Genomic DNA, 26,325 nt, shown 5'->3' with positions numbered 1-26,325 from the left:
CAGATTGAGTCCAATGTTTGTATCCATCCAACCTGAGGGCCTCTTTTTGTTTTCTTAGCAGTGCTGATTCAACCTAACCTGCTAACAAAGGCGGGCAACTACATGCTAACTTTGTGCTAATGTACAGCCAAGGTATCCAGTTGTGAGCGGATTCGTCGTTTGAACGAGCCAATGGGAGCGGTGGGTTGCCTCGCTGCTCCTCTCACGGCCCAGCAGGGGCGGTGCTTGTGGGCGAGGAACCTCCCCCCAAAGCACCGCGTTTGGTTGCACACAGGCTGCAGTTTCAGTTTGTTTTATTCACCATTTTGAGTAGCTGAAGGTAAATTAAAAATAAGAATATCTGTGTGTGGACGGACAAGTCAGTGCCGTACGTTTGTTTTCACGCGCTAGCTCGGACGGTGGAGTTGTACGACAAGCTCGCTCCCCTCGGTGTTTTGCAGAGCGGGAATCTATAGTTCTTTTTTTTTTTCTTCTTCTTCTTCGTCCCCCCCCCGTGCTTCTTCTTCTTCTGCCCCCTTTTTCCTCACATCCTTAACCTCTACAGTATTCCTGCAAAATGTCAAGACCCGTGAGGTAGGTGCACTAAATCCGTCCTCCCTTCTCAGCTACTTAATAACGACGGCGTGTGCCGGAGGCATCGCCTGAAAAGCCCGCCGCACGCCTTCGCTCTCGACGCTGTTCTACCATCCGGGGAATTGTGTTTATTTCATGAAAAAATAATGGCAACGCGTGGCGTGCAGCCACTATGTCTAACATGGATCCCGGCGGTGTGGACGCTTCGCCATGTCTTGTCGGGGGGGAGACGCGCAGCCCGCCGCCGCCGCCGCGTCGTGTCTCTCACGCTGCTGCTTTTTTTTTTTTCTTCTTCCTCCCCTCTCTCTCTCTCTCTCTGAGAATCCATGATGCGCATTGTTGGCTTTGCTATGTAGGCCAGGCGAAAATGTAATAGGCGGTGTGATTTATTTATGTTATTTTATTGTTAAAGCTCGTGGCATTTTATCGCTTAAAACGCTGATAACGAGTGCGTGTGTTTTCTGTTTAATTGCCCGAGCGAGAATATGGCCACCCATTCATCCAAGGGGAGCCTCTGACTCGCAGTCCTCCCCCTCAGCAGCAAGCCTGAACAAACCGACCAGGAGGCGGTGTTCGGCCTCGGGATTTGCTCGCGCTGTCCCCGTTCTTATTATTGCATTCTATTATTCTTTTCGGAAAAAAAAATATATATATATAAATCTGTTTCCAGTTACTATGTAACACGGGGGCGAAGTTTCTCTGGCTTGACTAACGTCGTCGTCGTCGAGGGGGTGTGAGGGGGGGAATTTGTGGAAAACGAAGCAAGGTTTTCGGCGCTGGCAGTAAATTACCGTCGCTGGCTGATGTCAGAGGAAGGCGGAGTACTACACACACAGTCACCACACCCCCACCACTCGTATTATTAAACCACACGAGTCTCCTGCAGCCCCGCGGACGAGGCTTTTTTTCCTTCTTCTTTTTTTTTTGACCTAGTGGCCGCTTTGAGAAACTGCACTTGTACGCCGCGAAATTACCCACCCACCCCCAACGCGCGACTCTTGTGAAACAAGCGGCTGCAAAATGGTGGATAGTCTTTGGTTTAAGGGAACCTAGGGCCGTGTTGGCATCCGCACCTAATGGATGTAGTTGTTAGTGGAGCATGTCTGGGTCATTATATACAGTGAGTTCAAGTCTTATTTAAGTCAGTGACCAGTAAAGTGGGAATGCTTACAGTCAGCACTTTGTGCATTCACTTTATTCCCCATTTAAAATGTCAAATTAGGAAGACTGGAGGATTTTATGGAAGATGAGTTAGGTTTTTTTTTTTTTACTAAACAATGTAAAAGGCTTCATCTCGGATGCTTCTATTAAAAAATAAAATAAATAAGACTTGATATGCAGAGTTGCTATTCAACTGTTTGATATGCATTTATAATAACAAAATAACAAACGTTGTTATGATGTCTTACTTAAAGATAAAACATTTAAGGAATGTCATCGTTGCAGTAATACTTGGGACTTTTGAGCAGCATCATACTTATGACATAGTCCCCTTGTTTATAACCTAACTGAGGCCCCCTGTTTGGTTAAGGGTACAAGGTACAAGAAAACGCTTGTAATTGTTTACTGTTTAAACAATCACATGTATAAAAAAAAAAAAAAAAAAAAAAGAAGGTCATTTGAATATTGTATTCTAACTTGTGTAAGAAAGTTGGATGTTGATTGCTTAACAACGAGTCAATATGAAATGTGTTCATCGTGAGGCTGTTTGTCAAAGCAAAAGCAGCAGTTATTATTTCCAAAGTTGAAGTAAACATGGGGAATGTCATTTAGAATGACTGCCACTTCCATTGTGCGCCAGTTACATCACTGAGAGAATCACAGCCAGCAGGATTTTGCTCAATGGAAATTTAGCTGATGGCTTTTAAGGAAGTCGTCTATTGACTAAATTTGGCCTGTATCTGTCCTGTCGCAGCTCTGCACTGTTCTAATGTTGTACTGATCAGGCCTCATTGTGGTGACTCTATGGCACTTAAAGGTTTATTGACTAAATGTTAGTATATCGTGTGTGTGTGTGTGTGTGTGTGTGTGTGTTCTATTATCAGAGTTTTTTTTAAAGAAAATATTTGGACTTTGCAGTTGAATGAATGGAGCCATATGTCCCTGAGGTACACAACCTTTTGATTTAATAAACTATCAATAACCAACTGCACTGGTTGGTATTGCTCCCAAATGTGCCTTTTTAAGAAAAAAATGTATTTATTTATTTTTAAATCCTTTTTTTGGGAGAGCTCAGCTTTGCAAATTTGTACGTCCATAAAAAAAACAAACATATTTTGTTCTTTCATCCATTGGGGCTTTTGTTTGTTGTCTCAGATGTGGTGATTTATTAGGGAGTTTTTGTCACAGCTTGTGAACAGGACTGCAGTTTTCTAACACCGCGGTTGTTCTAGGATAGATGCAGCGATGGTACTGCGAGATACCAAACGCAGCATACAGAGAAGAGAGGCTGAAAGTGAAATTAGAACTCTACAAAATGTGTTGAACTAATTTCCTGACAAAGAAATGAATTCATGTTCTCAGCTGGTGTGCATTCTTAAAGGAATACATCAACATTTTTTTGACATCTTTTGCAACTCATCTTTTGCCCTACAGTCAAATGAATAGGTCCGTTTTCTTAATTTATCAGTGCCCTTCTTAGGTGGGGGTGTGGTGTATAATAATGTAATTATGACGACAGGTGAATTTGTCCTGTTGAACTGTCTCTTTAAACTTTAACGTACGCTGCCAGTCAAAGGTTTGCACTCGTGCTTCTCATTGAATGTTTTTTTTTTCCATTTTCATGACTTGTTGATGTTGCAGATTGTCGCTCAAGGCATCAAAACTATGAATGAACACATATGGAAATATGTATGACACACACAAAAAAGTGTGAATAGCTCAGACAAGTTTTATATTTGAGATGGTCTAGAATAGCCACCCTTCATATCAAATATTTGATGTCCTCATTGTGTATCTACAGTGTAGGAAGTAGTCGAGATAAAGAAGAAATTCAGGTGTGTGTGTGTGTGTGTGTGTGTGTGTGTGTGTGTGTGTGTGTGTGTGTGTGTGTGTGTGTGTGTGTGTGTGTGTGTGTGTGTGTGTGTGTGTGTGTGTGTGTGTGTGTGTGCGTGCGTGCGTGCGTGCGTGCGCGACATGCTTCCCATCTTGTTCACAATGTGGGGCAGTGGTGACGTGAGTGTGTGTTTATTACTGCAGAAGTTGTGAACAGCTCTGAAGAGCATTGTGCCGCTGTCCATTCAGCCATTCAGCGACTCTCACAAGTCATGACTGCAAAAGTCTTCCGAAGCTGTTTATCCAGCATTTCTTTGCTGGCAAAGTTCTGGAAAGACTCGTTTATTTCATTGTGAAATGATCATCTTTTAGATCTGACTCCAGCGAGAGGTGTGAGATTATCTGATATTAGCAAACTAAAGATGATTTTTTTTCTTCTCATGGTACAGAATTTAAAGGGCCATATGTGACTTTTCACTGGTAGAAGGTGCAACCTAGCACAGACTGTAGATCAGAACCAGGAAGATTCCAGCTCGCAGTCTTCTCCTCTTGGACCTCAGAATTCATGCACTGATGTGCAGACATGTGGCTGGCCTTGCTGTCTGAATCGGAGGACAGAAAGAGCTTGAAATCAACAGAGAGGGTGTGGAGTGTGACGCTCTACCCCAAATGAAATAATACAATAACAGCGTCACGCACCAGTGCTCGACAATCTCATAGATGACGGTGATGAAAATCGCCTATTAACGCTTTAATTTCCCCAAAAATGTACACAGGATTAATTAATTTGCCTAATACTGCCTTTGTTTATCAAGTTACTGTCCATAAAGTTGAGCTCCCTAGTATTTCATCAGTATATTAGTGCACGTTTTTGCACTAATATTAATGTAAATGTTTGATGATGAATAGTTATTAAACCATTTTTTTTTGTTGCAGTCGCAGCGATCAAAATATTTAATGAACGATGTACGATCAAAAATGACTGAAGTGCAATACAACATTTTGTCATATTGCATTAGGTTTTTGTAGTGTAACATTTTCCAGCTTTAACTTTATTCAATGCATTTTCCACGTGTTATTTCGATGGTACAGTATCTGGCTGCTGGCTTTCCCTGCACACTCTGCCAAATGAGCCCTGGAAACTGTAGAAGGAAGACCAGTGCCCAGTTCAGTAACCAAAACTTATGGGTGTTTGTGACCTACTCAGCAAGTAGTACAACTACCCCCTTTGGAATTGCTCCACGTGATATTTTGGGCCTATAGTGTGTGTGTATGAATTTCTTTGGTCATGATATAATTGCTTACATTTTTTTTTCTTTTCTTTTTTTCTTTGAAGGAACAGGAAAGTGGTGAACTACTCGCAATTCAACGAGTCTGATGATGCAGGTAACTGAGAAGTACATTTTTATGTTGTTTTCTATCAATCTGCCTCAGAGAAAGTAGCAAATGAAACTAAAGTCTGATGTATTGCATATTTTATTGCGTATCTGATATCAACGCCTGATGCTTGTTGTTTCTGACAAATAAAACTGTGGGATTGCGATATATTTTTTGATATTGGCCGGCTAATAACTCTGAAACCGCCCTCACACACAGACCACTGATTTAAATTTGCAGCTGATTAAATGCAGCTAATCGACAGGTAGCCCTAATGTGCCAGTATCACTTAGACTGACAGGAAATGAAGCTCTGGTTCCCTCAGGATTAGTTTAAAATTAAAACATTGACCGTTTTTAATCAATCAACTTTTACAGTGGGCTGAATCCAGTGGCCAGTGGTGAAATCTATGTGTGGCCTCATCCATGCAAGAATACCAATGACCACTCGGTCACCTCTCAGTTCTTCTCAGCGAAGGTCTTCACCTCACGGGCATCTTGGTTGTTTCAGGCTAATTAATTCTGCCTCCAACTTTAACTGGGCGTGTCCCGATCTCAGATTGGTATCGGATATCTGTCCGATATCAGACCAAAAAAAAGAAGAAAAAAAAGAAATCGAATATCTGCTTATATCGGCTTACATCTAAAATTTCCAATATAAACACTCTGAATCAAAGAGCAATCAATGAACCCAGCAGTGCCTGATCAAGCATGCAGAGCACACATGGATACCTATTTGCTACACCTTACATTAATTGTTGGCTTTGTGGTTGTAGCAGGTGCTCCACCTCTGGTCTTTGCAGAGTGTACTGGTCTTCCTTCAAGGTCTTCCTTGGCCTTGGTCCTGGGCTCTGTGTGGTCCTCCTTCTGTTGATATGAAGTTTGTGTCAACAAAGAAAAAAACTTCTGGCTTGCACCATCTGTGCATCCTTCTTGTACCCATTTTGTTTCAAATCAGGCCACGGTTCCTTTGTGTCCTAATACTACCTAACTGCCCAAAGTCATTCATTGGGTTAGGGTTGCCATTTGCTAATCCAGGAAGAGGAACATCCTTGTTGAGGCACCGGCTTCCTCACTGGATGGTGGAGGCAACTTCCTTGGGTTGTGAGGATGGAGATCTGGCCTCAACTCAAGGTGTAAAAGCCCATTCAACCAGGGGTGTGGCAACCTCGTGGACTTTCTTTGGGTGCCATCTGGGCTGCAGATATTGAGTAATTGGTCTTAGCTGCACCAGTGCCTGCTGGTTGGATGTGACAGCCCCTTCAGTCGCTCTGCTTGTCCTTCTCTGCGGAGGAGCTACATGTCCCATACTGCTGTATAAATGGATTGAAAGGGTACAACGCGTTCATGTTCCTGAGCCTGTTCACAGTCAGGAAAGAGTGGTTATTAGAATAGAGAGGACGCTGGTGTCAGGCACCTATACATACACTTTGACACAGGTCCTTTGTCTCTTAGATGCATATAAAGTGCCTTCCGTCAGCCATGAGTACATGTGACACTGCTGCCTAATATCAACATCAGCCCCCGACGCTATAAATGGCTCGTCTTAATAGAATATGTTAATTCAAAAAATAGCATTGGGAAGACACGGATGTTGAATAATGGGGACTTTTTGAGCAGTACAATGCTAACACAAGAGGCTGCTAACTAGTCAGTCTCGACAGCTGATTGACAGCCAAAAAAATAGCAACACTAAACATAATGAGACCTGTATTTTATTTTATTTTATTTATTGTTATTGTGGCTTAAACATTAAAATAACAAGTTATTATTATTATCATTATTATTATTATTATTATTATTATTATTATTATTATTATTATTATCATCATGTCTCTGCCCTGCTGAAAGTAAATTGAGACATTTGAAGGCAAGGCAGCTTTATTTATATAGCACATTTCATACACAGGGCAACTCAATGTGCTTCACGTGATTAAAATTTCAAACATTTTAAAAGCATTTGAAAAAGAAAAGGACACAGTCTTCATAGAGAATAAAAGACAGAATAAAATGCATCAATTGAGCAGTGATAAAGAACAGACATAAAAAGATGATGATGATAAAATGGAATAAGACGAAGGAAAGCACAAGTGTCCTTACATACAACCTCTAAATATATCAGTTGAATAGCAAACCAAGGGCCACTGAGTCTGCTTCCGTAATGTGAGTTTGCCCTCCTGTGTTGTGTTCGTTGTCTGTGCAGATGAGGAGTACGGTGGCAGTAAGCCTAAGAAGGTGCGCACGGTGCCTCGCGAGCCCAAGCGCTCCAAGAACTCGCAGGATGACAGGTGAGCTACGTTAGCAGCGCCACTTCTCTCTTTGTTGCTGCTGTTTTCCTCGCTTTGCTACTTGGAGTTTGCTGTGGTGCTTGGTGCCATTGGCGGTATACACGGCATTAGGTATAGGCAGTATACCAATGGTATACCATGCCAATGGTATACCATTAGTATACCATTGGTATACCATACCTTTAGTATACCGTATACCATTGGTATACCAATGGTATGGTATACCATGCCATTAGTATACCGTACACCATTGGTATACCAATGGTATACCATACCAATGTAGTCAAACATGCAGAATCTGCAGAATATCTGCTCTCTTTATTGCGCCTCACCCTCATGCGGCTGAACGCATGTGAAACACTGGGAGATGTGCAAGATCAATGTTCCGTGCTCTTTTAATCACTCCACTCTAAAAGACGCTGTCCCTGATCTATTTGCAGTGAGGAGTCCGATGAAAAGCTCTCCAAATCCAAAAATGACTCAGCAGGTAAGAGGAGGGCGTTGGTTCTGGTACTGAACGATGCGGGACGTAGGAAAGTGAATTGCCCGTGCATTGAAAGTCCATTCGTACAATCCTCAGCAGATGACTTCGGTAGTGACGAAGACAATGAATTTGGAGAGGAAGAGGATGAAGACGGAGGGAGTGACTACGAGGAGAAAAGAGGGAAGAAGGTGAAGAAGGCCAAGCCAGAGAAGCCCAGCAAGAGAGGACCCAAGAGGAAACGGCCTGCAGGTAAGAAGATGGCTTTAGGTTTTGGTTTTGCTGAACTTCTTCAGAGAGATTCTGGGTTAGTTGTAAAAAATCCTTCACTGTTGTGTTTCCCTTACCCAACTGAATAGAATTTAGTTGAATTGTCATTACAGAATCTGCACGACGTTATTTGATGATGTGAAATTGCGTTGTGGTGTTTTTTTTGTTTTTTGTTTTTTTTTTACTTGTTTTTTTTTACATTTTAGTTCCAACACACAAATAATTTAACTGGAAACAACTCAAAAAATGTTGTCATGAATATCAAGACTTGAACTGTGTTGTGGCTCAGCTGTTGCTTGAGGAGACGAATGAGGACAAAGAATGAAACGCAGCTGCAGAGAGAGTTTGTGTTGTTGAGCTGTGTTGAACAGCGCTGGTGACCTTGCTGCCGCCAGCGCCATGTCCTGTGCTCTAGTCTGGATGTTAATTTCCGTGTGTGTGTGTGTGTGTGTGTGTGTGTGTGTGTGTGTGTGTGTGTGTGTGTGTGTGTGTGTGTGTGTGTGTGTGTGTGTGTGTGTGTGTGTGTGTGTGTAGATGATAGTGATGACGACAGAGATGTAAGTCGGAAGCGTACGGTGCGCGAGGCGGCGTCCAAGGCCGTGTCCAAACAGAGGGAGATTCTGCTGGGAGATGGAGGCAGCGAGGATGAGCACGAAGACCCAGAGGAATCCTACTTGGACCGTATGTACACACACACACACACACACACACACACTCACACACACGTGGAAAGGCACACTAATGACTTACAATTGGTGCATACCATGTGCAAAGTTACCAGGCAGCGTTTCACTGCCAGCGAACACAACTCCCACTGTTGTGGTCCTCGGTGCTTCGGTAGTTCGTTCGGCATTTGTTTTTATCTCTCCCGACACTGTTTTGCTAAACTACGGCCACCAGGTGGTGTCAACCAGGAAGACCTTCTTTAACCTTGCGTGTCGCTCCGTCCGTCGCAGCATCGACTCCTCCCACTGCCTGCTTCGCTTCGCTTCGTGCCGATTGCAAGTCACGTGACCGCAACCAGAACTTGTTTTGTCCTATCACGATATCATCGCAAATGCCATTCATCCTTCAGCCCCAAGAGAACGAATAGATATCGAGCACATTTACTGTTACGTTTTCCACTTGGTTATTGAGTTGTTAGATAGTGACTTTGTTTGGCTTTATAATTTTTGACCAGCAGGAGAGCGGACGCAACACCTGCCCTCTTATAATTACCTTGATTGTTCCTTGACCCAAATTCCTTTCCCTTCTTTGGCCTCTAATAACATGGCGTGCGGTCTGCGTTGCAGCGGACGAGTCTGGCAGCGACGAGGACTTCATGGTCGAGGACGATGATGACAGTGACTACGGTCACTCCAAGAAGAGGAGCAAGAAAGTGATTAGACGAGGACGATTAGACAAGAAGGAGAAGAAGAGCCCCAAACCTCGACTAAAGGCCACAGGTGAGAGCTCCAAACAGGTGGAGGTCCCAGCTGGACCAGAACTCCTCTCTGCACAAACACACGCTGAAACCAGAGCACATTACAGCCTGAAGAAGAAGTGAATGATGAACCAAGATAACTGGTGCTGGCCTCCTGCACTGCTGCTGGTGCTGGCCTCCTGCAACTCGGTAGAAACTAGAGTGCAGTGCAAGCACTTCAATACTGACCGACACCAAGACTGAGTCCTTCATCAAGGCCGTGACACCTTTCACCACTGATGTTCTGTTATGTGAGCAACATTCCTCAGCATGTTGTTCTAGAACATTGGTGACTGTCGCCGGTTTCACTGCAGTGCAAAACTCAAATTTCACAAAATTGTCGCCCACATGGATATTAGGCATGCAAATTATGGAGGAATTCATTAAGCGTTCATCGATCGATTAATGATTAATTGATAAGCAGGGTTTTTTTTTTTCTTGAGAACTTAAATGTCGCAGTGAAGAATGTGTAAGGCACAGATTATATTAACACCTGAATAATGTTGAGGGTCCAGTGTGAGCCATCTTTACATGAGAGAACAGAAGAACACCCTCAACAACTCTAAGTTGACCTCTAATGGCTCACATTTCAACTTCAAAAAAAAAAAAAAGAAGTTGTTTAACAGTAACTGCAGTATCTACTGGTGAATTGCTCTTTCCTGTCACTACACTGTTATAATAACTACCTGTGTGTGTGTGTGTGTATATATATATATATATATTTTTTTTTTTAAATATGTATAAATATATATATATATATATATATATATACATATATGTGTATATATATATATATATATGTATATATATATATATATATACATATATATATACATACATATATATACATATTTAAAAAAAAAAAGTTCAATTAATTGTGACCGTGATCGATTTTAATTCTTAATTGACAATTAATCGATAATCGATTCATTATTGACATCCCTAATGCATATATAACTGGTATGTTAGGAGTGTGAGTAGAGGAGTCAACCCTGATGTACACCACCAGACAACAATTTGGACACAACTGCTCATGCTTTTCTTTTTATATCTTTACAACTCAGCTACTGAGAAAGCAGTCCAGTCTCTTAAATATCACTTCTCTATACTTCAACATTGAACTGTTTTTATGCTACTTCTACCACTACAACTATTAACAATAATATTAACAATAATAATAATAATAATAATAATAATAATAATAATAATAATAATAACTGACCAAGATGCAATTATTGAATTCCCTCTGGCTGAATGAAGTGATGGATCCTAACTTGATGATTTCTTGGCCCGGTTCAGTGACCCCGAGCCCGATGAAGGGCAAAGGCAAAGGTCGCCCCAGCACCAAGTCCGTGGAGAAGAGCTCACCCAAAGAGGAGGAGGAGGAGGAGGAGCCAGAGAGCCCCCTGGAGGAGGAGGAGGAGGAGGAGGAAGAGGAGGAGCAGCAGCAGCCGGAGAAGAAGAAGAGCTCTCCGGCCCCCAAGACGACAAAAGAACGCGCCGGAGGAGACGAGGAGGAGGAGGACGAAGAGGAGGAGGATGGTTCAGAAGAAGAGGCGCCCTCTGGAGAAGACTAGAAGATGCTCCCCTCCCAAACCCTGCTCCCTCCTTCACGGCCCTTCTTTTCCTCTCTATGATTTTCTTCCTACTCTTCCTCCGCTCTCCCACACTTTGGTTTTTGTTTTTTCTTCTTTCTCCCTTTCTCTTTTGTTTGGTGGCCTGGCTCAACGGTTTGGACTTCATCGTCATCATCATCGTCATCATCATTATATTGTTATTATTATTATTATTATTATTTTATCACGTGACAGTCTTGGTGTGTGTAAGAGTTTCACTTCCCACGCCAGCGTCACAGCATTTAGCCTTAACACCTTCTTCCCATTGTGTTATCACCACCATGTAGCGCTGTGCTAGCTAGCGAGCCTCCGTCCTCCGCGTCAAAGAAAAAAAAAAAAAAGAACAACATTGACGTCGTCGATGCTGTCAACGCAGCTGGCAACGTCTTTGTGTCCTTCTCCCTTCATCCCAAAAATAACACTGACAACTGTTCCCGACTTCTCACTGCTAGAACGCGCTGTTATTTACAGAGTGGCACTCACACCAGCGTCTTTGCTACTTTTGTTGCTTTTAAAAACCAGGAGCATATTTTAACTCTGCTTTTGTTTTTCTTTTCATTTGCTTTTACCTGCTCTTTCAGCTCCTTTGCCGAGCCTGGCAGACATCTAAGCAGTTAGTTGCTGTGTGTGTGGAGGAGTGTCTGGAGCCAGCGTGTCACTCTCAAGTTCTTCTGCTTGTAGCTGCTGCACAGGAGACAGTGGCGGCGGCGGCTCCACCGGCTGTTCACAGCCGCTGCTGCTGCTGCTGCCGCATGTGTTTCCTGTCCCTGTGTTCACTTTGCTTTGGAGGGAGAACATGCATCCGATGACAGTTGGGGTCTTTATTTTTCTCCCTCGAGCTGCCTGTGTGCAAACGGTCTTGTTGAATGTCGGGCTTAACAATGCACCATTACTGCTCTGCGACGTGACCCCCAGCTCGCTGTCCTTTGACCCCAGGCCCCGCCGCCCACCTCCCCCCCGACCTTCATGCACGGCTTCAGCGTCGCCCCAACATCCAACCCCTTGCGCCAGGCACCCACATATCTTTTTATTTTCTTTTGTTTTGTTGTTGTTTTAATGAAATGCAAGGAGATATGAGTTTCTTTTTTTTTTTTGTTTGAGAGTTAAAAAAAAAAAAAAAAAAGAATGTCATTTTTTTTTTTCTCCCGTCGGTTCATTGTTCTAATTCTCTATTCAGATTTTTTTGTAATGTTTGTTTTTTAAGAAAAGAAATAAAAATGTATCTTGATTTTAAAGAAAACCAAGTTGGCCCCATCCAGTCTGTTGTGTCCGGTGGTGGAGCAGGCATCTCTCCCAAGTTCTGTTTCTCCTCCCGCCACACTCATCAGTCCTACCATTGGTTCTGTGTCCCATTTGTCTCCACAAGCTTTTTCTGATCACTCACCATCGCAAGCCGTAACTTTAAAAAAAAAATAAAATAAAACAAAAAAAAAAAACCTCTACTAGCAGCGCGGCACGGAAAAGACGAGCTCATCTGTCCTTCATTTGTCTTTGGATGCCTTAATTTCCATTGAGTTGGGTTTCAGCAGTGGCTCTGATGGCGTCGTTGGAAGCCTGAGAATGTAACCCGTCCTCATGTTTTAGGTCTTTGCTACAAACCGCATAATGGGCTTTGAACGTGTCAACAATTTGTATGGTGAGCAGACCATCCAAAGCCATAAATGATCTCCAAACTAGTGACTCAGAGATCAGGTGAAGCACTTGTGAGATTGTCCTTTTTTCAACGAGTAGTGTTTTGATGTCAAAAAAAAAAGAAAAAAAGAAAAGGAAAGAAAGAGAAGCTTCTATTGTGATCTTGGGAAGATAAATTATGATTGTGCGTTTTCAGGAGAAATCCTGAGCGGTCCCAAGATGGCAGTGGGGGTGAATCCTGAGTGATTTTCAGGAAACACTTGAACCTCGTCTTCAGGTTCAGAAGCACATTGTTTTGCAACAGTCCTCAATAGCAGGTTCGTGAGTTTTTCTACTTTCATGTTTAAATTGGCAAACGTCATTTTGAGATGATTGGATAAGAATATGACAAAGAACAAAAAAAAAAAAACACACAAAAGTTTGTTTGTACCAACAGGCACTATGTTGTGCGGTAGGATTGAATTGCGTGTTGTGGGTCAGCGCTCGACGGCTTGAAACGAGCGTCCTCTGCATCCCACAGGGGGGACGGTGGCAAGAGGCTGTGAATTTCTCCTCCTTCATCCATTTCTTCTGTTCTACTGTTTTTGATGTTCTGTTTTCTATCTACCTTCAGTTGTACTGGCAATGTAAATGTACGAGTTGCGATTCCGACGCAGGAGACCCAAGTGCAGAAGCTTTTGTCAGTAGTGTGAAAAAGGAACGCTGAACTCTTGAACCTTTTGCATGTCGTGGAACAAGTGTGAAGCAATGATCATGCTGGTGATGGCAATATTGTGGTCTGACAACAAAAAAAAGAAAAAAACGGATTAACAACAATGTTGATAATGTTTTGGTTTCCCAGCTTCTAATAAAGGCAACCTACTTTTTATACAGATTTAACTACTTGTTTTGTCACATTGAGCTCATCAACCTCAGGCTGCTTTTATCATTACTGCTGGAAATGCAAAGAGAGAGAAAAAGTTAAAAAAAAAAAAAAAAAAAAAAAAAAAAGCAGTTTCAATAACTATGTGCAAGTTGTGTGTGTCCGTCCATTAATTTTTTAGATGTCACTACAAAGATCTGATTTGTTAAGTTACTTGTGGTGAGAAATAAACATAGTCGCTAATCACATCATTTATTATGCTGTGTACAGAGAGAGAGAGAGAGAGAGAGAGAGAGCAACACAGAAAAACTGCTCCATCACATTGAAAATAATGTATACACACAATCATCATCAAGCTCATCAAGCAATTCCACCCTGATGTCACAACTCACATTAAATTTGAGATCACGTGACGTTAGCATGATGTTAGCAGGCCAAACGTTTTTGCAGACATTTAAAAAAAAAAAAAAAAAATCGTCTATGCATTGGTGTCTCCACCAGGTGGCAGCCTAACAAATGGTAAACGGCACATATACAGGTACTACCCAGGAAATTAGAATATCCTGAGAAGGTTGTTGTATTTCTGCAATTCAACTTGAAAGGTGAATGTGACATATTATATAGAGGAATAATATGCAAATCAATATATTTCAAGTTTTTATTTCTTTGGATTTTGCTGATCAGGTCTTGCAGCTTAAAAAAAACAACCTCAAATTCAAAAACTCAGAAAATTAGTTTGTGGCTTTGTGGTTTTAATAAGCTGAAAATCTTAATCAGCAAAGTTACAACAAGGAACTGCTTGAGATGTCAATTTGCGTGGAATGGCTCAATAAAATTTGTTGCTTTCACCTTCTAAGTTGAATTGCAGAAATACAGCAACCTTTTCAGGATATTTTAATTTTTCGGGTACTACCTGTATATTGTTGTAAATTCATCCACTTATTTTTCGAAGCCATTTCTGAAAAACGAAGAATACGTGGATCAGTACAGTCATAGAGATCCGTCATCAGCACTATAATGTTTCTTGAAATTGCGCTAAAGGTCCAAGTTGAAGCTAAGCAGATTATTCTCTTCTGGTTTTTGCTGCAATTTGCCGTGTGCCACTGTTGTCAATGTGATCCCTCTACTCCTGAAGGTTATTGCTAACATGTCGTCAGAAAGTAACGGCTGTTGTTAGAAATGATCAGGCATCCCGTCTGACACGTGGTAATATCTTTTTCTTGGGCCAACCCAGTCAGGTGACCATTTCATATTTAAATCCTCTTTGTGATTAAAAAAAAAAAAAAAAAGGTCTCATGTGTAATATGAATGTAAGGCATACTGTGGAGATCACCCTGACAAGTAGTGAGAAGGTTGTGTGTCACCCCACCCCGCTGACATTTCACGGGGTCACCTGACTGATCCCCCTCTGGAAGAGCAGAGGGTTGATACTGTGGTCTGGTGCTGTTGCTGTTGCTGCAACTGCAACTGCAAAGACCTGCAAATGCAGCATCAGTCCGTGGCAGTGACACTGTACTGAGTGGCTGCACACAGCATCTGACCTGGATGGATGCTTTTCTTTCATCACAGCGACGGCAATTCGTGGGCAAGTCGAGTGAATCTGAGCATGTTTGTTCTCAAAAGAAGTCACTTTTGCCTCTCCATTTAAACACACACCATAGATAGATGGATGGATGGATGGATGGATGGGTACATGGATAGATAGATGGATAGATGATGGGTGGATGGATAGATAGATGGATAGATAGATGGATAGAGAGATAGATAGATAGATGGATAGATGATGGGTGGATGGATAGATAGATGGGTAGATGGATGGATAGATGGATGGATAGATAGATAGATAGATAGATAGATAGATGGATAGATGATGGGTAGATGGATAGATGATGGGTAGATGGATAGATGGACAGGTAGATGGATAGATAGATAGATAGATAGATAGATAGATGATGGGTAGATGGATAGATGGACAGGTAGATGGATAGATAGATAGATAGATAGATGGATAGATTGTATTTTATGTGTGTTGTATTTTTTAATGTGGAACACTTGAATAACATTTTAACTGGGCCAAAAACCACAGCATGTATTTGTGCTTGAGAGTGTTTTTCTATTTTCTTTCAGTCAGAGCATGGATGGATAGATGGATAGATAGATAGATAGATGGATAGATGATGGGTAGATGGATAGATGATGGGTAGATGGAGAGATAGATAGATGGATAGATAGATAGATAGATGGATAGATGGATAGATAGAAAGCAGGCTGAGGGATCCCTGCTGTGTACTGTTGCTAAGAAACAGCCCCATGGAATCTGCTCTGGCTTTGTAAGGTGCATTGCGCTGCTGTTTTCTCACCGTGCGCTGCCACCAAGTGTGTACAAAGATTGCACGACGATCATCGCCAGCCGAGACACAGTCATCCCTCCAGCGACCGAATCCCTCCAGACAGGTGGCAAAGTAGAACTCGTTGCGCTCGGTTATGTCGTCGTCGTCGTCGTTTCTCCTCTGGAAACTCATTCGCGAACATTTCCCCCAAAGTTTTCTTTTCAACTTGCATTTTGTTTTTGTTGCAATACACAGTCGACCTTGCAGTGTTTACGTCCAGTAGAAATGAGTGAGCGACCATATTCAAACACATACACGTCACTTTGGTTTGGATTCAAAATAATAAAAAAGAAAAGTTATTGCATCATTCACAGTGGCTCCATCAGACTGCAAGTAGTTTGACAAAGAGAACAGATGTCAACAAGAAACAACAAAAGAGAGACGGGCAGGAGTATTGTTGGTGTTGTTAACCAATGAATCAATCAATAAAGTATTATTATTATTGCTGTAATGTGATTATACCATTGATCTGTACAGATCTAGAACTGCTAGTGAAGTTTTTTTTTTCTTTCTATAGAGCCAAGTAGCAAGTAGAGTGCATTCAGTATCAGACGGTGTGTGTGGAGGTCTTCTGGAAGCTGTCGGCAAGATTCTTCAAGATTTCCTCCGGGTTCGGATCAGAAGCACAATGACGTTACAGAAATAATTTCAATACCCTTTGACCTTGTGGACTAGTGCTGTGGAAACAATGTGATCTGTGTGTGTGTGTGTGTGTGTGTGTGTGTGTGTGTGTGTGTGTGAGGTGGAACACACGCAGGAGAGTTCAGATCAGCAGAAGAAGGCCTCTGCTTCTGACAGTTGCAATGTTGATGTTAAACAAGCTGTGTTTTTCCCCATTTCTATTCATAATGGAGTGGAACCTGTTTGACTGCCATCAATGTTTGAGGAACAGCTTCACTTTGAGCATGACATATATATATATATATATATTTACTTTGTTGCATAAAACTGTTAGACTGGCAGAGCCACGCCGAGTCGGGCTACAACTCTCAAATCTTTAGGCAGGTAAACCAACAAAGACCATAACAGTATGTATAATTCAAATATAATCATCTATTTTATTTTATTTTTTACACATCTTACATTGACTACATCTGGCTGATGTCCCAGCAAAAACAAAAAAATATATACATATATATGTGTGTGTATATATATATATATATATGTATATATATATATATATATATATATATATATGTATATGTATATATATATATATATATATATATATATATATATATATATATATGTATGTATATATATATATATATGTATATATATATATATATATATATATATATATATATATATATATATATATATATATATATATATATATATATATATATATATATATATATAAAGCTTAAACACAGATCATTGCACAAACCAGTAACATATAAAAACAGTGCAGCAGCAGACTGTACTGCACTGGACAGCACCTTCTGTCTGCTGTCACTCATTCCACGTTGGCAATTTCAAACAGTTGAACCTGAGTGGCCTCTTTGTTTTTTCCATTCAGTCCACTGCTGCTGAGGAAGTGGGTCAGGAGGGCAAACACACAGCACGCTGCGCTGACAGACCTCAAAATACACGTCCAACGTCAAATCTCTCAGGCTTCTGAACACTCTGGAAACAGACGAGAGTTGAGTTTCTCAGCAGATACCTTGAAGTTCCACCACTGCTTCTAACTGGTGTTGCAGTGCTGGAGAGCGGTCTTGGGGTGAGACGACTATTGAAGGGTCTCAGTCTCGTCTTAGACTCAGAGGCACTTCTTCTGGGCCAGGACGGACCGGGCATTTTTGATCCAGACCAGTGGAGACTCAGCCGACACTGTAATAACACGATAATAACAGAAAAATAATGCAGCTGCTGCCGTTTTACGCTCTGTTAGTGGCACCCAGAGTGACACCCTGCTACCTCATTCCTTGTCCATTGATTATTTTTTTTAATTTTATGAAGCAAAGTTGTTGTTTTTGTTGTTTTTTAAATGGTTCAAAATAGTTGGCAAAGTATTTTGAGCTGTTAAAGACAATGATTGAAAGACACCTCGCTGGAAAGAGACGTTGCTGTTACATTTAGAAGCAAACTGGAATTTAAAAACATTCTGGTCGTGTTTTTTTTTCTGTTTTGTTGTTGTTTTTCTTTGATATCTAAAGTCGTGGTCTGGTCTCCATCTCGATCCTCTCTAGTCAATAATGTCTCGGTCTCGCTCGGTTCCGTCTGGACTGCAGCACTGGTTCTGATAAACACATTATTGTATGAACAATAAATATCTCATCTTTGAACCATGAGGAAGTGAGACAAACAGCCGCGAAGCTTTCTCCGTGTGTGTGTGTGTGTGTGTGTGGAAAGGGGGGGTGCGCGCGCGCGCGCGTTCCCCTTGTTGTTTTCGTGTCCAGCCCGTGTGATCACCATCACAAGGCCACTTTGTGCGCTCGCGAGCCCCTCCATCATCAAACACATGGCAGTCAGAATTTATCGGCCGGCGTCCAATCAGAGCGCCGCTCTTAAGGCGAGCCTCCGCAGCGCTCGGCCAATGGGCGCCGCGGGAGAGGACCCGTGCCTCCCTCCGTGTGAGTAGCGAGCAAGCGCTGCGGGTCACGTGACGCTGGAAAAGAGGAATGCCAACATGGACCCGTGGCAAGGACGCGACGCGAGTGTGCGACGGCGATAAACACGACGACGACGACGGCGGCCAAGGGGGGGGGGGAAGAGGGAGGAGAAGAAGGAAGAGAGAAGAAAGACGCGAGGTTGGCGGGGGGGTGGTGGAGGGGGCGGGGCGGGCGATAGGCCGAGCGACGGCGCCACTTTGCCCCCGCGAGACTCTGCTGCGCACGGTAGGTGGAGGCGAAGCTCCGGGCTTTCCTGCGGGGATCGTCCGATGGTGGGTACGGAGGGAGGGCGGCGGCGGCGGTGTATAAGTAGAACGTTTCCGAGGCAGCCCAACTCAACACAAGTGGGATTCCAACACAGCTGTAATTCACGCGGCTCGCTCGTCGGGAACCCGCCCGCGCTCCCGAGACGCTCGCTGCGCCGCCCCGCTCGGCTCCTTGTGGCGCGCTGCTCCCAGCGGGCCGATGGATGCGTGGATGGATAGATAGAAGGAAGGGTGGATGTGTGGGTGGATGCCGGGTTGAGTTTTTTCCTCCTCCGTCACACGCTAATGGGCGCGTCAGCGAGGGCCGTGTTTACCAGCGCCTTGGCTCGTGCGTGCGTGTGTTCGTGCGTGCGTGCGCTGGCTAAAGAATGAGGCCCTGCTGCAACATGTGGCCCTGCGCTCTGACAGCAACAACACACAACACACCGCGAGGGCAATCAATGGAGCGACGCCTCTCCCTCTCTCTCTCTCTCTCTCTCTCTCTATCTATCTATCTATCTATCTATCTATCTATCTATCTATCTATCTATCTATCTATCTCTCCTTTCTTTCTCACTTCTATTTCCACGGGGGTTCTGTTAGCGGCACACCATACTTGACCGCTTCACTCACCCACCTACTACAGTTAAACTTCTCCTATAACACAGGGGTCACCGACCTTTTCCGAACCCGAGAGCTCCGTCATGGCTCCAGAGTCGCCTGTGAATTAATTATTGTGATTATTGATACTGACCTATGTGAAGACACTGGCAGATATATGTTGTTGTTGTCGTATGTCATTTTGAAAAAAAAAAAAAAAAAGATAGAAGAAAATATAAAGTAGAATATTTAGTTTGGAATGACCAATGCAAGAGTAGTTAGTTAGTGAGTAATTAGTAATTGCGCCTCTATTTTCTGTCTCAGTTCATCCTGCCTGTCACTATTTGTCAAGCTTCCACCATTGTGATTCACACCCGCAGACACTCTAGTGTTCAATTCTCTAATAATGACCGGGTGTTTGGACTGCGTGGGGAGAACGTACCAACTCCAAGACGAGTGTGCGTGCAGTAGTGGTGGTACTTTCAACTGCAGCACTCGGCGTGTTGTTGAAGTAATACTCACAAAGCCTCATTGTTTGTTTCTTTTGATCTATTCGTTCTCTCCATTGAAACGCCTCATCAGTTTCAGTCGCAGAAGATTCGCTTTTCCAAATCGTTAACTTTTCAAAGCGCTCTTTCGTAACTCGTCAACCCTCCGTCACGAAGGTCTTGTACACCGGCGTCAACGACGACCTCCTCCCGCTGCTTCGGGGGTGGGGGGCACGTGGAGTCTGTCGCTGTTCCCGCAGACCCCATTTCGCACAGAGATTACACCATAATCAAGCAAAGGGCATCTCTGCTGGCCGCGCTTGTGTTAACACGGGGACGGATGATGCTTCAAAGAAGTCAACGATTTCTCCACAGGACACGCGGCAGATTGCGTGAAGTACATTTTTGCACGCGCCGCACATGTGCTGAGCCGTGCGTCACGTACGTCAGCGCTGCTTTTCATCCGCTGCCAGAGGGATGAGAAATAATAAGAACCCACAGCCTGGCGACTTCCAAACAGACGGCTTCCTCCTAACTTGCTTGTGTTGGGTGGGAGCTTTGTGACATGACAACATTTTTTTCCCCCTGCGTTGGTTTGAATTTGAAGAAAATTCTGAATTCCTTAACCGACTTGCTACCACCCGCTAAGTGTCGTCTTACCCCCCCCCCCCCCCCCCCCCCGTCGCATTGCATTTTTGTTTTTGCTCAGTCGCATTGCGGCCTCGGGAGGGGGGGTGAGGAGGTGCAACACCCAAATTCAACTATTTTGCAGATTTTAAAAAAACATTCAGGCACGCAGTTAAAAAGACGGATTGTTCAGATGGTGAACAGCAGCATTCGTGGGTTGGCATTGGCATTGTGTTCTACCTTTATTGACACAGTCTGACTCAAGGTGAGGTTGTGTTGTCACGGTAGAAGCGGAGTTTCTCCGTTGTAGGAAGCCATGCAGCCCTCAGAGATCTGTCACCTTAGGATCAGGGCTGTGCTGAAAGAAAGAGGCGGATAAACGCTGGCAGGTTATGCAGGCAGTAAAAACATTCATACATTGTTCAAGACAATGTTGTAAATTATAGTCCAAAACCATTTCATTTTTCTCCACAGAAATCTCACCTTGTCCCACCTGACCTGGACACTGAGCAACATCAATTGTTCTTCTCACACTTTTGACATTTTTTTTTTTTTGCTGCGTAATTAAATCCAATCTCAATGTCGCCCTTGCAGGTTTCTCTGACCGCTCCTCTGGATAGCCTTTCCTGAGCATCCTCACTCCTGCCTCCAGCCAGGATCAATGGTGTCGCTCAGCGGCAGAACGCTGACTTTGGAGAACGACCTGTTCCGGGACAGCAGCAGCAGCAGCAGCAGCAGCCTGTTCTCCTTCGGCCTGGGAGATGGAGCCCTTAGCGAGGGAGGCAGCTCGGCGTCCTGCGACAGCCCCCTGACCGCAGAGCTGTGCATTGTGCCCAGCCCAGGAGAGGAGGACGAGGACGAAGAGGAAGACAAGGATGAGAAGGCCTGCCTGCATATCTTTCTGGGTTCGGAGCAGGGGGAGGAGGAAGCTACGAGTCCGCAGACACACCTGCCGCAGTTTCCCTTCCAACCCTCTTCCCCGTTCTCTCCGACCCTGGAGGACATTGAGGAGTTCTTGAAGGAAAAGATGGAGCTGGTCAAAGATGGGCCTCTGATTCCCAAGAAAGAGGTCTCACCCCATCCGTGCAGTGGTTCTCCATCCTCCACCAAGCTGCTCTCGACTTGCTCAGAAACTTCCAGTGACCCAGGGACCAGTGCCTCACACTGCACTTCAAGCCCAAGCAGCCCTCAGACAAAGCAGAGCGGCCCCACCCCAACTGACCATTCCCCCACTGCCCAAGAGAAACCCTCAGCATCCACTGCAACCCCACCCGTGCTCCTCGGTGGTCCACTCGTTCTCCAGCTCCAGCCCTTGCACCTGGCACAAACGCAAACCCCGGCAGGATCTTCCCCGGGGGCCCAAAGTGGTCTTTGGCTCACCCATGTGGTGATGGGCCTCCAGGGAGGAGCAGGACAAAATGTTACACTACTGGCGCCGCAGGTGCCCTCAGCCCCCGCCACACTGCTGTCCTTAACCAGTGGCGATGCCCAGTCCGCTGACCAGAAGTACGTCAAGATCGCACCACTGCCGATCACCATGAGGACTCTGGAGATCCGGGGCCTGGCAGGAGCCGAGGGCCAGGCCAGCGCCCTCTTGAAGGCGGTGGGCTCCCGGGTGACCAGAGTGCCACCAACAGAGAGGATCCACAAGTGCTCCCATCCAGGCTGTGGGAAGATGTACACCAAAAGCAGCCACCTGAAAGCACATTTCCGCCGACACACAGGAGAGAAACCCTACACGTGTAGCTGGCCCGAGTGCGGCTGGAGGTACGTGAAGCCCACTGTTTGTTGGTTTTGGTTCAGATAAACCCTCTGGGATCATGTTGAACGTTCAGCGGTGCATTTTGGTTGAAAGGCAAGAGGCTTTTTCTCCAAATAAAAACGTAATTAAAAAGAATATCAGGAAGAAATTACAGCCATCAACAGTTTTTTCTTTTTTTTTTTTAGAAGCTATGACCAAACTGAATAAGGATCTGGAATTGGAACGTCCATTAAATACAGAAGCCCATTGTTGCCACACTATTAAAAAAATCAGGGTGATAGTTTCATGTAAAAACGTGAAACTTTGACGAAATAATGTGATAACTTCATGTTATAATGTAAGAATTAGCACTAAAAAACGTGATCGTTTTCACGTTATAATGTGATACTGAGCCCTTTGTTTTCCCTGTGTGGCAGCAATGCACCTCCGTAATTAAGCCACAACCATATGAGCTCGAATAATCAAAGTAATTGCTCCTGACACAGAATGCACAGATATGACTCAGCACTTTTTGCAACCCTTAAAGTTGTGCTTGGTTTTCCAGTGTGGTTGTCTCTGTGATCTGTTTTCTTTAGTATCTTAATGTCTTTACACTGAGTGCAGCTGCAGTACAGTGAAATGCTGCGGAAATAAGAGCGTCATCTGCATAGCGCTAACAGGACATTAGCCTTCAGTATTTCATTTCTAGCTTGCAGTTAAGCACTGTGGTTGTGTGCTCGTGTGCTCATCCACTATTATCACAAGTTATTGATGAAGAAAAAAACAAAACAACCTCTGTGCTGCTGTTTGCTGACTTCATCCTCTTGTTCTCCAAGGTTCTCTCGTTCTGACGAGCTGTCTCGCCACCGCCGCTCTCACTCCGGCATCAAGCCCTACGAGTGTTCGCTCTGCGAGAAGAAGTTTGCCCGCAGTGACCACTTGTCCAAACATACCAAGGTTCACCGCAGCTCCCGGCCCAGCAGGATTATCAGAGCCACCATGTGATATCCTCAAAACTGTAGTCGCACCAGCCGGCCCACCACAGTTCTGACCAGGGCACTCTGGAAACTTCCTCAGGGCTTTTGGTAGCAGGACTTGGCAGGACTTTGAGAATCCTTTGCAGAGCTCGCTGCTGTGTTGTCCCTCCGTCTCCCTTCTTTTCCTTTGTCTTCTCCACGCCGCTTCACCCGTCACTGTAATACTGAGCGAAAAGCCTCCTCAGGAAAATGTCTGCTGAAAGTGGATCGTACCTGGCCTTCATGCACACACACACACACACACACACACACACACACACACACGCGTGGAAAAAAACACCGTAGGAACAGAAGAGGTTCTGAAAGAAGCCCCTCCTGCAACCACTCCTTGCACTACTGATGCTGTCACTGAGCTACCAAGAGCTGTGGGAAGGAGGGCAGTAGGGTCACCAGTAGGGTCACCAGTAGGGTCACCAGTAGGGCTGAGTGCAATTGCAATTATTCTGGCTGAAATTTCAAAATGCGATTTGATTCACAGTGTAATGGATTTAAACACCTACCACCTGATACATTTTATTTCGGCTTTATCCGAATGCAAGTACGAAAATATGTGCAGCAACGACGTGTGGGGCAGGTCTGTGACCTCCTGGGCCTTCAGGGAGGTCCAGTGTCCTCCTCCATCTCGTCCAGGGGGTTGAGGAGCACCTGACCCTGCCTCTCCCGTGCACCCACCCCCCACCGCCTCCACCGCGGCTCCCATCTCCATGCCCGCTGGCTTCACTTTGTTTTTGTGTTTAGCCTCGTCCGTGCGTAGAAAAGCGGAAGTGAACGATAGTGAACAGGAAGGAGCCTAAGTCCCGCCCCCACCACCTTGGACGTGTGGTCCATAGTTGCAACCTTTGTGATTGGCAAATCGTATTTGTTTCAAATCTCAAGTTTGGTTTGAAAAGGATGAATCTCTCAGTCTTACTGAGCAGTGGCAGGGGTGTTTGTATGGCCGCCAGCCGCTCTCTGCTGTCCACACAACCCCTTCTGTCCAACCAAAGGGTACACACATGCACACGGCTTCTTGGTGTTTTTCTATGTTCTTGAAGTGAAAATGTAAAGTCACATTTATTCTACGTGCTCAAATCGCAGGGCTCACTCACTACGGACGCGTCGTCGCCATTGAAATTGCATGCTCCTCTCTCGGTACACAGGTCCCTAACATTGACAGTTAAGTTTGTCCAGAATCAGCGGTGTGACGGCTGAATCCTGAGACTTGTGGACTTTGTGTGACGATGCCTTCCAACCGTAGCTTGAGCCGAGTACGTCTCGAGTTCTTTTGCATGCAGCGCCGGCTTTCTGTGGCATTCTTCCAATCACGTTTGCCCTGTTTTGATTTGTATGCCTTCCTTCAATCCCAGCCTCGATGCCTTTGTCTATACTACAACCCCCCCCCCCCCCAACACCACCCCCCACCGCCACCCCTCCATTTGATTCTACTTTTAATCCTGTGACTGCTCGTATTCAACTCGGATCTGAACTGGTTGTTGCCAAACCAGAAATCCTCGTTCCACCCCTGCGAGAAGGTTCTCGCTGCGCTTACGTTTTATAAGCTCTTTGTTCTCTGTTCTTGAAATGGTTCTGCAGCCGATTTACGTGGCCTATAAAACAAAAGGACTTACATGTTTTTCGTCTCCGTGGTGCAAAAGTGATGTGAAAACACTGCTCCTTTTTCCGGCAATAGTTTGCTGTAAAATATTTCTCTGTCAACTATAACAGCAAGAAAAGCTAATAGGTTAAACAGCTGGGAAGGCAGCTAGCATCTATCTCAATCGTCTGTATTAGCATACACCATAATACTCTATACTGGACTTGTACAGTTTTAGCCTTTGTACATATATATTTTTTTTTTTATCAGAAAGGATTTTAAATCAGTGCATTAAGCTATTCCACATTTCCGGAGAGGTTATTGGTTTGCTATGCGAGCTTGATTGTAGCGTGGTCAGCCTGTGCAGCGTGGGACTGATTGGGATCCGGGATTCGGAGTCCCGTTCGATCCATTCGCAAACCATCGAGCCGAGTCTACTGGTATTAAGTGCACTTGTGTTGGAAGAAAATAAGCAAACGGTTATTGTGCTCTTATGGCAGTTCCACATCACGTACTGGAACCATCAAATGCCAAAACAAAAACAAAAAATCAATCGAAACTGCAAAAACACAGAGGTTCTCTGAGCAAGGCTCGCGCTGCGCCACACACACAGTCGCGAGTATCATTTCGACGTAAACACTTTGGTGCTTGTTAACCTACCAGTGCTTCACACACAAACAGACTGTATGACAATGTTCATGTACTGTAAACGAATTGTCTCTGTGGAGCCTGCAGACTCTAACCATGAGAGTACAAACCACAGACTTGCTGGACGTGAAAGCTCCAGCCATGTTTGGTGCTTCTGGATCCGCTTCACATAGAGCACTTCTGCACGAGCAGTGCAACAGCAATCCTGTTTCATGTAGATGTCTCATGTTGATATGAATATATAAGGTATTTAAAAAAACAAAACAAAACAAAACAAAAAAACACGCAGTGTTTGTTTCAGGTAGAAGTCCACTCGCAGCAGGCAGATAGACAGACGTGTTGATCTGTCTGAACCAGAGCCGTCTTTGTGTCTGAGCCTCCCTGGGCTGCTTTACTGACCTACATCAAGACCTGTGTTCTGTAATCACATTCATCCCATCTCTCTCCCTCTCCCCCCACCCCTCTTCTCTCCCTATCAGCTCTTCTTGTGTATCCAATTGAACACAGGCTGTGTTAATTTTGTTTTTAATACCAGAAATGCTATTTTCCTATTTGCAAATAAAGAAAAAAAAAAGTTTGCGGTTTGAATTTCTTTCATTGTCACAGCGGTTTGAAATCCTGAATGGGAGTTATGTGGGAAATTGGCCGATCACTGAATAAATTGTTTATTTATTCAAATAAATTATTATTGTAAAAATGTTAAATATGAATTATATGAATTTAAAAATTTTGAATTTTATTTTTTTGTTTGTTTAAAATGCACCTCACATGTATGATATTAAGTTGAAAATATTGAATTGAGTTGCA

The 26,325-nt window shown here is 44.1% G+C and overlaps 2 protein-coding genes across 3 annotated transcripts; both read left to right on the top strand.

The window, feature by feature from the left end:
• The first annotated feature begins 244 nt into the window (after nt 1-244).
• nucks1a (nuclear casein kinase and cyclin-dependent kinase substrate 1a) lies at nt 245-13,571 on the top strand. Of its 2 annotated transcripts, none has more exons than XM_076013397.1 (8): nt 245-573; nt 4,904-4,953; nt 7,147-7,231; nt 7,672-7,718; nt 7,815-7,964; nt 8,517-8,663; nt 9,275-9,427; nt 10,744-13,571. In XM_076013397.1, exons 1-8 carry the CDS (start codon nt 557-559, stop codon nt 11,019-11,021), a joined length of 927 nt encoding a protein of 308 aa, XP_075869512.1. In that variant the 5' UTR covers nt 245-556; the 3' UTR covers nt 11,022-13,571. The 2 variants fall into 2 exon arrangements, with proteins under 2 accessions (XP_075869512.1, XP_075869511.1); XM_076013396.1 differs by having other exon boundaries at nt 246-573; nt 7,812-7,964.
• Nucleotides 13,572-18,712: 5,141 nt separating this feature from the next.
• LOC142879820 (Krueppel-like factor 15) lies at nt 18,713-26,095 on the top strand. The gene is made up of 3 exons (XM_076013325.1): nt 18,713-18,784; nt 21,114-22,286; nt 23,097-26,095. The coding sequence occupies exons 2-3, from the start codon at nt 21,181-21,183 to the stop codon at nt 23,263-23,265; spliced, it is 1,275 nt and encodes a 424-aa protein (XP_075869440.1). The 5' UTR covers nt 18,713-18,784; nt 21,114-21,180; the 3' UTR covers nt 23,266-26,095.
• Nucleotides 26,096-26,325: the final 230 nt, after the last annotated feature.

The sequence above is a fragment of the Nelusetta ayraudi genome, unplaced genomic scaffold (genome assembly GCF_046127955.1).
Source record: "Nelusetta ayraudi isolate G7.1 ecotype Tasmania unplaced genomic scaffold, CSIRO-AGI_Nayr_v1 ptg000146l, whole genome shotgun sequence".
In the NCBI taxonomy this organism is placed as follows: Eukaryota; Metazoa; Chordata; class Actinopteri; order Tetraodontiformes; family Monacanthidae; genus Nelusetta; species Nelusetta ayraudi.
Note: the sequence above shows the minus strand (reverse complement) of the source record. Positions and strands in the feature narration are given on the sequence as shown.

What these genes read in the sequence shown, in the direction of transcription:
- nucks1a (XM_076013396.1), top strand. An exon ending in AAGAACTCGCAGGATGACAG is followed by an intron (nt 7,232 to 7,671) that starts GTGAGCTACGTT and finishes ATCTATTTGCAG; the next exon opens with TGAGGAGTCCGATGAAAAGC. An exon ending in AGAGGAATCCTACTTGGACC is followed by an intron (nt 8,664 to 9,274) that starts GTATGTACACAC and finishes TCTGCGTTGCAG; the next exon opens with CGGACGAGTCTGGCAGCGAC.
- LOC142879820 (XM_076013325.1), top strand. Translation starts at nt 21,181, where the DNA reads ATGGTGTCGCTCAGCGGCAGAACGCTGACTTTGGAGAACGACCTGTTC. An exon ending in TGGCCCGAGTGCGGCTGGAG is followed by an intron (nt 22,287 to 23,096) that starts GTACGTGAAGCC and finishes TTGTTCTCCAAG; the next exon opens with GTTCTCTCGTTCTGACGAGC.